Genomic DNA, 13,575 nt, shown 5'->3' with positions numbered 1-13,575 from the left:
TGTCTGTCTGTTTTGTACATGTTGTTCCTCAGAGCTACATTTCTTCAAGTGTAAACTCCTGTCTATGCTGAGGTTGCTTGGTTTAACAAGTTTTGAGATCTGCACATTCCTCCTCGCCTCAGAGATGTTAATGCATTCAGTCCCTAAGAGTTGCATTGGCGTGTCGTGGCACGGGTTTCAAATAACTGCTCCGGTGTGGATGGTGACAAATGTCCTGTGCGTTTCGGAAAGTTTATTGTTGTGCATTTCTTTTTGCCGTATGTCTTATCTGCAGTCCATTAGTGCACACTCAGCTGGCAACATGAAATATGTCTCCGCAGTAAAAACTGTGAGTCACCGAAGCACGGCTGCTGCATATGTCCTCCTTGAGTAAACGGAGCGACAAAGCCAGAAACATGCAGGTGTTGTGTTGCGCAGAGCAAAGTCTGTCAGAGAAACTTCAGATTAACATGGCTCAAAATAAAGACGGCACAAACCAATAGAGGCAACTGCAGCAAATCCAGGGTGTGGATGTTAAGGAGACACTGATGACAACCTGTATGAGGATAAACAAATGTGCTGAAGACATCCTGAACCAAGACCGGTGAGTTGGTAAGCCAAGCTACTGGAGCGGAAGAGGCTGTTAAGAGAAAGGATAACATGACCTGAGGAGACCCTGCCGAGAGCAGATACACACCACAGAGTAATGTCACAGGATTTTACACAAGTATGATGACATAGTGGTATCTGATGTGACATCAGAGATGAAAACTAACTAAGACAACGTTTTAGCTTGGCTGAAATTCCGCTTGCATTTTCAGCCCATATACGGTTTGTCTGTCGAGCATTTGAATGTGTAGTCCATGTGGAGTAAAATACTAAGTTGTTGGCGTAATGATGTGGGCACATATTGTACGTGACAGTGCAAAGATTTCGGCGTGAGATAAACTGACATTCATTGTTGTCACTAGTCCAATTGCAACACGGACCATGGAAAACACAACAGGTCTTCATCTGTTGTTTTTGCTGAAATTAGGAGTGACATTTTCACGCCACCTCCTCAAATTCTGTCTGAACACCCAGTCACATCTGTGCTACTGCCTGTGAAAGTGAGGTACGATTGAGCCTGCGTCTTTGTTTTAATCTTAGTGATCACTTGTCCCGTAACACACTAGGCCTTTTCCACAGAGGACATTTTGACATGGTCCCAGTAGGTCGCACAGGTATAATATTAATAATATTATATAATATAATATTGACTTTATAAAGCGCTTTTCTGGTACCCACTTTCTGACATGGATAAATATTTTTTATTGGCTCTCGATGCACCTGTTACATTAATGCACAAGTAAAATTGTCACCTTTTCCCCATTTGGCTGCCCCTTAAAATAAAATGTGACAATATTCAGTCACAGTGATAATTTTAGACGTGGAAGTGGGCGGGCGAAATGTAACCTGCGATCAGTAAATGTTTTTAATGGACAAGAATATGTTGACCTCGGACTCAGGAGCTCAAAGAAACCGGACTTCAAACATCGAACAGTTATATAACCTTCCAATTATTTTATGTAACTGTGATTGTGGCTCCTCCCCTCCGCTCATATACACTGGCATTCTTCCATCTGTGGATACTGAGCACATACAGCACATACAGCCATGACTACTTCTGTATACACACTACACACACAATACTTGACACTTCTGCAGCCATGTGGAACATGTGGTGGTGCTGGCAACGGTAATGAATAAGGAAATCTTTAAGGTGCTGAATTTAAGATTACATTCTAAACTAAAATAATGTTAAATGTCTAAAGTGATAACACAGAAAAATAAAGAGTGATTTGTGATACATTTGGCTTCCTTGACCAATACTGTGCTTTGGGTTTGCAGGTCGAAACAAGTCGTCCCTTTTCAGCATCCATGTTGCATTTCCATAATTAAGCAAAGTATGAGAGCCACAAAAGTATGTATGAAGCAATATCTCTCTAAACCACTGTTTGATTATGGTTCATTTAGGGTTTTCTTTAACTTTGGATGTTCAAACAAACTGACATGTTATACTATGTTAGGTGCAAGTAGGATAGTGTGGTTGTATTTTTTATTTATTTATGTAGTGTAAGTGCAAACACATGTTGGCCATATGGACTCAGGAAGGCACAGGTGTTGTCACGGAAACAACTACTGTGTTCAGGATCGAAATGAATAATTATGGGAATATGTCTTTGAAAATATCCATTTTATCCCTGAGGGCCCACAGGAGGTCAAACTTCATATTCGGTGGGTTAAAATTGTTTATTTTTAAAAAAAATATTGTTGCATTGCTTTTTCAGGCAGCTTAATGGGCATGCTATGAATTGATATGATGGAAATGTTGTCTCCTGAGGTGACAGGTAAATTAAACGTAATATCTCTAACTGAAGACAAAACTGCTGCTTCCCCCTGAGTGACACCATCAGATGATCCGCTGGACTTGGACTGGTCACATTACTATCCATTATCTCGCTCCATTACACTGTCAAACAAAGCCCCAGGTCATGTGCCGTGGAACCCAAACACGGAAACCAATCACTGTGCCTCCATCATGACACTCAAGAGTTTTCACACCTCTACTACGGTGTGTGTGTGTGTGTGTGTGTGTGTGTGTGTGTGTGTGTGTGTGTGTGTGTGTGCGCACGCGTGCGTATTTGTAATCTACAGCTGGCAGCCCACTCACATTAAGACCTTCACTGGAAAAATCAGGCGAGGGTTCAACTGAGTTGAACTCACTGTTGGGTGAGAAGGATCAGGTCATTGTGAATCTGACGCAATCTCCTCTGTGTACAAACAGCTGAGGCCTCTGCCTAAAGAAATTGATGTCATTTCTAAGAGCTCAGTATTGAATAAATAAAAAAAACAACAGGAAAATAAATCATTATATTGTATAATGTGTAAAATGAACCCCACTAATTGAAACTAATTATTTTGAAATGTCATTTCATCATTCATTTACATAAACGTTTTGATGTTTAGTCTATTTACAGCCATAATCAGAATTTGTGTTTCAAGATGCCCTTCATCAAAAGTCTATTTCTATTAAATATTGGCACACTTTTACTGCTTTACCGTACTTTTTCATTGCTCCAGCTTACGGAGCTCCTGGCTGAATCGGGAGGTGTCGGGGCAGTGACAACGCCACTAAAATGGAATGTGGCATGAGACAAAACTATCACTGAGGAAACAAAAAACACTTTTAAGGCGTGCACTAGTTTCCAGATTGTTTTTTTTCCCCGAGTGTCCTGGTTATAGTTTGTGCATACAACGTTAAACATCTTATCCTACAACAGGCCTTGACCCATTTTGGAGGAATCTGGATTCTCTGTATGGACGACTCTTTGCCCAGGTTTCTGAACATTCTCGGTTTGTGTAACACATAGTGGCGAGATCGGGCTCCACAACACACACATACATCTCCACTTTATATTTCATTGAGCTTGTGTTGATGAATACTATTTCTCTCATTGGTGCTGGAAACCGTGCTTATACAACATTCAGAACCCAGTGACCTGTTTACCAATGAATATAGAATTTTGTGGGGGTAAAAACATTTTTTTATTATGAATATTTTGTTCTCAGATATGGTAGAATGTCAGTACTGGCAGTGGATTCCTCCATTTCAGTCACGATGATGCAAATTTGACCAAGGTTGTTTTTCGCCTGCAGTTCCACAGTGCTTGAAGAATGTGTTCACCGTGAAGAAGACACACAATGCAAACCCGGGGCCTTCAAAACTATCCATGCTTATCTTGCACTGGGCAGAAAATGCTGGGGCAATGAAAAAAATGAGACAAATGTAAATGTAGTAAACCTTCCCATTTGGGATTTATTATTCAACATCACTTCAGGGTAGCTTGTTGCATAAGTTGTTATTAGAGGATTCTGGTTCGTGGGTCATTGATGTCACTTTAAATCCGTAGAAGCACAGTGTGCAGTAAAGCGCCCCAGAGCCCACACCTCATGGTAATGATCAGCAGCCGTTAACCATGATGATACAAAAGGAACAGTGCAACAAAAAAAATACTTGTCTATTTGAACCACCAAGATGTCCGCATTATTACATCCGCATGGCTTCAACAGATTTGTACAACAAAGTGTTTGTGGTGATTGAACAAAACTGGGTTGGTTTCACAGACTGTATTTAAAAATTGACCTTGCCACCGGGTCCAGAAAAGTGAGGGCAATGCGGAAGTGCCTGAAACCTGTATTCTCTCGAATCACCAGCAGAGGGCGACTCCACTGAAGGAAAAGAATTAATCACAATAGAAGTCTATGAGAAAATGATTCTACTTTTCACTTGATTTATAAGGTCGGTAAACATTTTCCTGACAATATATCGTCTCAACCTCTAGTCGACTTCAGTACAGCATGATGTTCAATTTGTTAATTATGGTCTCTAAAATAGACAATAAAGACATATGCGTTGAGGTGTGGATACACTGTGATTGACAGCTAGTAGCGTCCAATGGGTGCACATGCAGTGGATGAGCTCTCAGTCAGGCCCCACCCCCTGGTGCAGCAACGCAAGATGGTGCTGACCAGAATGCTAAACTCAAGGCTTCGAAAGGGCAGTTCACAAAACTATTGGGTGGCGTCACGGTTACATTATTATCCAAATAAAAAAATAGAAATCTTTTCCATCTTACTCTCCTCTCCCTTCTCCATTTCTGGTACACATCTCAAGCTAATTAGGGAATAATAAATGGTTGATGAATTTGTTTTTGAATAGAGTTTTGTCTCTGTAACGTTGACTTTGTAAGCTTATAAATTTGATTTCTATCAGTAATTTCAGATTTGTCAGGTTTGTTTATTTAGGTCACTGGTTTTAAGGTTGTTGTAGGGCTTCTGCCTGCAAAATGTAGCCTGTACTGGTTTAACTTAAAAATCTTCAGTTCAATAAATACACGCTTAACAATATTTGACACCCTTTCCCTCCCAGCCAATGAGGAACATTTGTTCGGGCCTGATAAGCTCCGAACACCGCTCAGCTGTTGGGGAAGGTCATCTGTAAGTCACAGCAATATGTTCAAACTCGCCCTCCCACGGGTTCCCTCTCAGTAGCTTATTTCATGCTAATTCTGTGCTGATTTCATTTGCATATGCCATTCCCGCTGTTTGATGCATGTCCATGAGCAGAGATGAAAAGGTTAAGGCCGTGTGGACTCGACAGGTTTATTCGTTATTATTGAATGTGAGGTTACATGCTCATTTTATTTAACTAGCTTCTGGACCTCTGGACATAATTTAATTAAAGTCTTCTGTAGAGTGATAAATTATATTTCAGATTCTATTAAATTTTCATCATCATGATTAAAATTTGGTTTGACTGGTGGTGGTAATCAAAAGAGCGACTTGTTATGCCACAGGGATTTATGTGTCCTTATCATATAATTAAGTTTCCAAAAAAATGAAAAACATATTCAAACAATGTTATCACAAGAAGGCATCATGGCAGTTTTCTAAGTGCCTCTGCTTTCGTACTATGAAGGTTACTGGTGGTGCAGATTTGAGATATGGGGAGCAGTTTTCTAAGAAGTTGATTAAACTGTGCATTAATCGGCTAAACTGTAAACGGTAGCATGCCATTTTTTAATCATTATAATTCTCATTTGCACTGTGCACAAGAGATCCATCCAACATCTTCCCAGTCAAACACAGACCCACCTACACCTTCACATAGGTATCTGTTCGACAATAAACTGATACATTCTATTTACGACATTCAAACCTCTGATTCATACTCACAATATGTGCAATCAAATAATTACAAACAACCATAACCAAAACCTAAAATGGCAATTCCCACAACTAATAATAAATGCACGAGTCCCAAAGTAATTATTTTTTTCGAACACTCAGGGAGAAGGAAAACAGACAGAGGTTTTCCAGATTTACTTAAAATTATTTCTCAATTAGTTTCCTTGATCAACGTGCATCGTTCGCTCGTTCACAGATGAACAACGAAGTGGAATAGCCCAATGTCCTCACTGTGAAACAACTGACTCACGCAACTGGACCAAACAAGGAAACAATCAATTCCTAAAAAATTGGAGTGTGTGTGTTCTTTCCGTTTGTGTACTAACTTAAGTCAAATCTGTGCATAATTTAACATCTTCAACTAATAATGGCAACTATTCAGTCAACGTCCAGTAATGGTGATCTGTCGGTATAAAGGTATTTTAGCGCATCGTGGTTCCATGTAGCTTCTCGCAATTTTCGCACTTTGACCGTTCATGGTCCATTCAAATCTTATTCATTCTAAGCTTTCAAACCATTCACTGGATGTGTTCCAACAAACTGCATTTTAATTACATCTTTTTTGACAGCCAGCAGGCTCCACACATACCCAGATCTATATGCACAAACACTGGAAAAGTGATTTTGCATTCAAACAGAATGGTTGATTAAGTGTTCCTGTATGGACTGAGACTCAATTCTTCAACTTCTTAAACAAAACACTCACAAAGTGGCTATTAGCTCATGACAAGTTAAGTGTCTCTGGAGAAATTGTTTCTAAGCTACACAAAGAAAAAGGAGCGAACCAAATCTAAGATTCTTTTAATTTGTGGCTTCGTTAATGTTTTTTACAAATACTTTCGGGATCAGTTAAAATCCATTAATAGAGGAACTTTGAGGTTGTCAGGTCATGAGAAAAACATATTCTCTAATCCTCAAGCAAAAATGTGAGAATCATCTGCAATTCTGAATTAATTAACGAGCCATAAGGAGCCAAGTGTTGTTACAATATTCATCAACTTGAATCAACAAATTTTTTTTGTCCAGATGCTCAGCCACTCTATTAATTAACGGTTTAATCCACAATGAATCAAGCACTGTCACACTGGAAGAGTATTAATAAGAAAGGATAAATCTCATTAACAGATGGTAAATTAGTTACAACTTTGACATTTTTAAACTTTAAATTCTTTATAAAAAGGTTCCCTATTAGAAAGTGGGAGCACAAGATGCAACACTGTCATGCCAGTGCTCCCTTTGTGTAAACGAATCATAACAGATGATGCATAAAAGAATCAAATGAAGCTCCATTCAGTAAAATCATCAGCGAAAATTGCTTAAATATCAGAACTGACAGGGATTGCAAGTTTACTAATTCAGAGGATATTTGATTTGCATTGTTTTCTATTGCTTTCACCTCTTGGATTCATTTATCTTTTAGTATAATCTCTTATTACATTTTCCCACTCTCTATTACATATGTCAATTGGAGAAAGGGATTCCGTACATCATACAACCCCCCCCCCCCCCCCCCCCCCCCCTTCAGTGGTACAGTGCAGGTTGCATAACACAAGTCCTTGTATACACAGTCCAAAATCCTTTTTTAGTTTCATCACAGGATGTTCTTAATGTGTTGAATACGTGCAAAACACATACGCACCCCCAGTGTATGAATGCATGAGTGTCTCCCACCTCATTGGGCGTCTCTAATGGCCCAGTCCGCCCTGCAGACGCCTGGTGAACACAAAGACGAGAAAGACAGCACTAAAACTGACAGAAAAGAGGCTGCTAGTGTCGTCTCGGCCCCCACTGATCTCTCCAGGTTCAAATCACAGAACAAATAAATATACAGTTTTTCATTTGCATTTTTTTTTTTTTTAAGATTTAGATTAGAGCTGTCAGCTCACACAGGCAGAGCCTTTTTTAACTCATGATAATGCTTTTTCATACATAGAGAACACCCGGCAGTGCAGTACGATGTAATGGGACCAGTCATCGCTGGCTAACCGCAGTTGTACCCGCCCCTTCCACCACACCACACCACACCTCTCCTTATCCAGGGCATGATGTTCCCGAGGCAAAGGACAACATCAGTGTGTTGACCTGTTGCCACCGACCTCAGGAGGGTGGACGTTCGACTACACACTGCATGTCTAAAGTCACAAAGCCAGGCGACTGAAAAGGATGGATTAAGACAAACAATCAGACATTAGTGGGCCGGTGTTAGTGGGTTTCTGTGAGTGTTCTGCTCCGTACTTCTTATTGACATGTAAGGGCGGTATCTGCAGGATGATGGGGTGTGTTTGATTAAGATATATTGAGAACAATGTAAGAAATGAAGAGAATAGATCTTATTTATTGGCACCATCTTCACAATTTGCACTTATTTCTTTGTGGACAGACTCAGACAAATGCAGGACAAAGAAATAACTGTCTAATCACAAGTGTGCTGTACAATGTTACGGCTCAAGGCCCAAATCCTAGAACCTTTGCACAGGAATGTGATGCAGCAGCTGGTTGTGGAACTTGAATGGAACTGGCCATTCATGTTTATATGAATCCCACAGCGACAGTCTCCCCGGGGAAGAATGGTTCCCTGGCCCAGGCCATCATGCACACGTCACGCCGTTTCTCATGTGAGATGGATTGTGGAGCCGTCTGCGGCATCAGACCTCGGTGTCACGTCTATGTCGGCCAGCGTCACCGTTACCTTTCATTCGCAAAAATAATGAGATAGTCCATCAAAGTCATGCTAATTCGACCTGAAACCCACCTGTAGCTGGAGAAGGAAACACTGATGTATACTGTATATGTCATGCACTAATCGGCCAATGAGATTCTACTGTTTCTGTGTGAATAATTTGCACACATATTCTGCACATTTATTTCATGGGCAAACAAAGTGTGCAGATCCCGTGTCTGCTCTGACTTTTAAAAACCCTCCACCGGAAAGCAGATTCCTTAAATTCTTCACTCACCTTATTTTAAGATGAAGGTTTCCGGGTCAACCTCTCCAACAACTCGTTTATCATATTAAACAGGCAGAAGGAGACAATGAGCCATGTGTGACTCACACTCCCTTATTGGTAATTATTAGAAGCTGTTTGTTTTGCACCGTTGCATGCAAACCTTTGTTATTCCAAATATAAACTGTTGATCTTGTTTTTTTTTTACCTGAGTACATATTGGCGGGATTAAACCAACTGTGTGACAAGGCCAGGTTGTCTCCTCTGCCTCCCGAAACAATGAAACAAGACATGACTGACACTCGGGCCGGGCTGCATCTCAAACAAGCCCACACAGCTGATTAAACACACAGAGACATTTTTAAAAAAAAACTCTAAATGTATTCACACGTGACTCTTTTATCCAGGTAGCATGCCAATATCTGCATTCTCAAAGTACACCGACTCTAATGGCGTCCCTGAGCTGGCTCATCAACACTTTTGTGTAAATGTCATCTCCCGAAACTGGATCCTCCCTCTGTCTTGGTCCTTTTCTTATGACTTAAGGCAGACACACCACGTGTATACAGAATACACATCCCTGTCTCCTTTCAGAAAGTTTCTTTTTTGAGACACAGGTGAGCCGTGCAGAGAAATCATAACTATTCGTGAGAGCAGCGGGTCCTCAGAGAGTGTCCTTTTCCCGGTGAGCAAATAAAAGACTGTGAACGGACCGAGAACAGGCCGTTCTTCTCGTGAGCACGGTCACCGGAGCCAGTGAGAGCAGCCAGCAGCTCAGTGCTGCACCACAGCCCAGATTAAAAACCCAGCGGCTGGAATAAAACCTTCCAACAGCTAAAATTATAATGCAGATTTTCATGGAGCGGACCTGCAACGCTGCAACAACAGATACAAGTGTAAATCACAAAGTAATGGATGATGTTTGAATGATAAGAAAAATGATTCAGGCTCTAAAAAATGAGGTTTCCCCTCAGTGTTTTCATAATATGTATATATATATATATATATCATTTTTTTCAAATAGGACAGACACATTAATGGCCAGTTGGTGATGGTATTTTAGCATTCATCAGCCAAATAGACCGATATCTTAATGTGAAATTGCTGGCAATTGGACTTCATGGACAGAAACACAACTGCAATTTTAATTCTAATATTGCTCTAGGCTAAATGTTAAAACAGGCAATTGTTTGAGAACACGTTTGCAATAACAACTTAATAAACAGACAAGACGGATCATTTTCACATCCATCCAATCAATCAATCAAATTGTAGCCATTTTAAAAATTCTTTTACACTGAGGCTCCACCCCTCTTTGTGTTTTCATTCCTCAGAGTTGATGTAAACATATGTATTTTTTGCCCTTTTCAACTGTGTTTCTTTTTATAATAAAATAGCCTTATAGAATGCCCTGAACTGTAAGGAAACATCACCAATAACAATGGACGGCTCAAGAGAAAATTAAATATATATGTTGTCTTGCCGTTGCTGTGTTGCTCTTGTGTTTAATGAAGCGAAGAACCTGAGCGATGGACTTGAATGGCTCCGGGGGCCCGGAGCTTCAGTTTCAGGACAGTTTTGTCTCGTGGGGAGGATGCAGGGGCGACGCAGGCCTGGGTGAGATAGAGGTCAGAGTTCACGTCCCCAAGTCCCTTGAAAATGCAGTACACATCATCAGAATATCTACTTTAGTGGGGATTTTTTGGGGCAAAAAATAGATAGCAGACACAACGCACAGGGAGTCAATTAAAATGAACATGTACAACTCTGGCACAGACGTGGTGCAAATTCTAAAGAAGAACCCAGGTGTAGATTTCTACAATCCAATTTTCAAATAATGTGGATGGGGTACACTAACTATGACCACATTTCTTTCCAGAAATCCCTTTCAGCTCTCGGGTAACGATCCTGTGGTAACGTAGCAACAGGTGACAAAGCCTGTGCCGGAGGAGCATGTGCACAATCTGAAAGTGATAATAACTCTTAATGTTATATTATTTTTCTAAATGGTCTGAACTGAACGCAGACCATTCGGTCGCCCGCACAGTTGACATTTGAATTTCAACAGCAAAGATACTGAACACACTTTTTCGGCTCACATCACGTGTGAGATAAAATGGCAAATGAATCAAAACACATTTTTGGATTTTATACATTTTCAAATTGTAGTTTATCATAAGCATGAAGAATCGTGCTTTCACGTCTCCCCTAGTGGAAAGTGACATATTTTATATTCAACAAAACCGTGTTGCTGGGATCAAATGACATTTCCTCTTGGACATTAGCGTCAATTTGCTGGCATATGGTTCGTGTCTGAGGCGGTCCCCCCGAGAACTGCTCTACATCACGACCTTTCAATGATGGCAACCAAAATGACGGCGAGAGCATTTCTGTCACTCCACCTAAACTGACTGACCTCGCTTGTGAGTGCTCTGAGCAGAAAGGTTTAGCTGTTCATTTGCTCAAATACCCTAACAATGTACCCTACAACTTTTGATTCTCTAAACTTCGATTATAATTAACCAAAACTGCCATCAAGAAATGAGTCTGCAAACTTAACCTGCAAAAGTGCCAGTGAAAATATTTCACATTGTTTCACATAACAATCTCACCATGTCTGTAGGAGCTTTTGACCAGATGTCCACCTGCTTCCTATGAGGCCAATAATTAGCTTTGAGCCTTCTAGTTTTATCACAGAAACCTATGAGCAATTCCAACACTATTATGATACATTCAATTCCACTTTTGAAGATTTGTGGCTCCGATCTCTTCTGACTTCTTCGTCTGTTTGGCGGCCGCAGTCACACCTGAAATGCAGCACTGCTACCTTCGCCTCTTTTGTTTTCTTACTCTACTTAATTTGCATCAGTGTCTCTGATTTGCTGCTGTACGTTAGAGAGAGGTTGATACTGCCCTCTCCTCATTGGCTGAGATCAGACGGTGGGTGGGGGCCGTCTGTGAACATAAATACAGAGTGCAGCCTGATAGGCACACTCACATGCTTCTGCTATCATACTCCTCTTCGGTACAGCTCCATCACTCCCTTCAAAACCACGTACAGACAAGGCTCAGCGGGTAAAGAGGAGGGGGATTAAGATAAGACGGCAGAGGAGCTTCTTTTGAGCTTGGAAACACAACTGGCGACCACCATGTCGTTCAAAGTGAAGGAAAAGACAGAGGTGCGCCTGGTGTTTCTTGGAGCAGCTGGAGTGGGTAAGACAGCCATCATCCAACGCTTCCTCAAAGACACCTTTGAACCCAAACACCGGCGCACGGTGGAGGAGCTCCACAGGAAGGAGTATGTGGTGGGCGGCATCAAAGTCTCCATCAACATCATGGACACCAGTGGCAGCTACTCCTTCCCGGCCATGCGCAAGCTGTCCATCCAGCACAGCGACGCCTTCGCCCTGGTCTACGCCGTGGATGACCCAGAGTCCCTGGAGGCGGTCAAGAGTCTGCGAGAGGAGATCCTGGAGGTCAAAGAGGACAAGTACACGCCCATTGTGGTAATAGGCAACAAGATTGACCGTCACGGTGATCGCCAGGTGTCCAGCAAGGACGTGCTGTCCACGGTGGAGCTGGACTGGAACCACAGCTTCCTGGAGTCCTCGGCCAAAGACAACATCAACGTGCTGGAGGCGTTCAAGGAGCTGCTGCTGCAGGCCAACCTGCCCAGCTGGCTCAGCCCGGCACTGTGCCGGAGACGGGAGACCTTCCCGAAGGAGAGCAACAAGCGACCTCCCATGAAAAAGACCAACAGCTGCCTCACCTCATAGCGGTGTGAAGCAACAACAGGAAAAGAGAGATTCCGGGAGGAAAGAGAAAATCAAAGAGCTCCACTGACGAGGAGCCGAATGGACAGAAACAAATCAAACGGAGAAGGTTGAATGTTTTAAGACTCTAACGAGACACCGAGTTTATAAACTGTCCCATCACGACAAGAAGATGCTACGATGAGGACGAACATGCAATGATGAAAATCCTCGAAGACCTGAGAGAATGTGGCCAGACTGCGAAATAAAAAAATTCCCGTGCAGACACTACTTACTGTGAATGTCAAAAAATGATGCGGTAACAAACGGTGACAGCGTAGAAGCATCATTATGTATCACAGGCTCAGTTTTCCACTCAACTATCTGTATGTTCGTGTGATGTTTTACTGGTGTAATAACTGTGAAGTCATGCGTATTTATGCAAAAGTCGGTTTGCGTCTTGGTATGATATGTTTTATGAATCAAGTGAACAAGAGAAGAAGAAGTTAACCTGGAATATGTATATATTTTTGACAGCAATGCATGTCGTGAAATCTTGTGTAGTTTGCCCTGCAGCATTTAAAATGCTGCTTGTGTGATAAATTCTTGTTTTATTGGGAGTTTTTCCTTCTCAGATGACTGATAGTTTATTTTGGTTATGGTAGAAAGTCTCTTTTCGCCCGCTTTTTTTTTCTTTCCAAAATTAAAATGTTGAAGTGTCTTTTAGTCGACAATTCACCACAGTGATGTTTGTTTTACTGCTCCATTAAGATAAATCAAACATTCTATAATTCAATTAGTTATTTTCAATACTGGTATTTTTCTTTATGTGACAGAAAAGTTGTGTGAGTGGATGAAGGCAAAGATATTCACTATATTTTTCAGTGTCAGTGATGAGTACATCAGTACAGTATTATTATTACTATATTAGAGTGGACACTTGATGTGGTTACACTTTCTGCACAGCTGGTATGTATATGGAGAGCTTTGACTAATTTTGCGGTCAAAAGTTTTAAATGCATGAGCCGTCTCTAACTGTCAATAATTCTGTTGTTGGATAAGGAGCATTTTTTAAACAAATAAAAAAAAGGAATATTACATCGAATCAA

The 13,575-nt window shown here is 41.2% G+C and overlaps 1 protein-coding gene across 1 annotated transcript; it reads left to right on the top strand.

Moving 5' to 3' along the window:
* The first annotated feature begins 11,694 nt into the window (after positions 1-11,694).
* On the top strand, positions 11,695-13,575 carry rasd4 (rasd family member 4). The gene has a single exon (XM_035616467.2). It carries the CDS (start codon positions 11,864-11,866, stop codon positions 12,488-12,490), a length of 627 nt encoding a protein of 208 aa, XP_035472360.1. The 5' UTR covers positions 11,695-11,863; the 3' UTR covers positions 12,491-13,575.

The sequence above is a fragment of the Scophthalmus maximus genome, chromosome 17 (assembly GCF_022379125.1).
Source record: "Scophthalmus maximus strain ysfricsl-2021 chromosome 17, ASM2237912v1, whole genome shotgun sequence".
NCBI lineage: Eukaryota > Metazoa > Chordata > Actinopteri > Pleuronectiformes > Scophthalmidae > Scophthalmus > Scophthalmus maximus.
The sequence above is the reverse complement of the archived record's forward strand: the minus strand, read 5'-3'. Positions and strand labels throughout refer to the sequence as shown.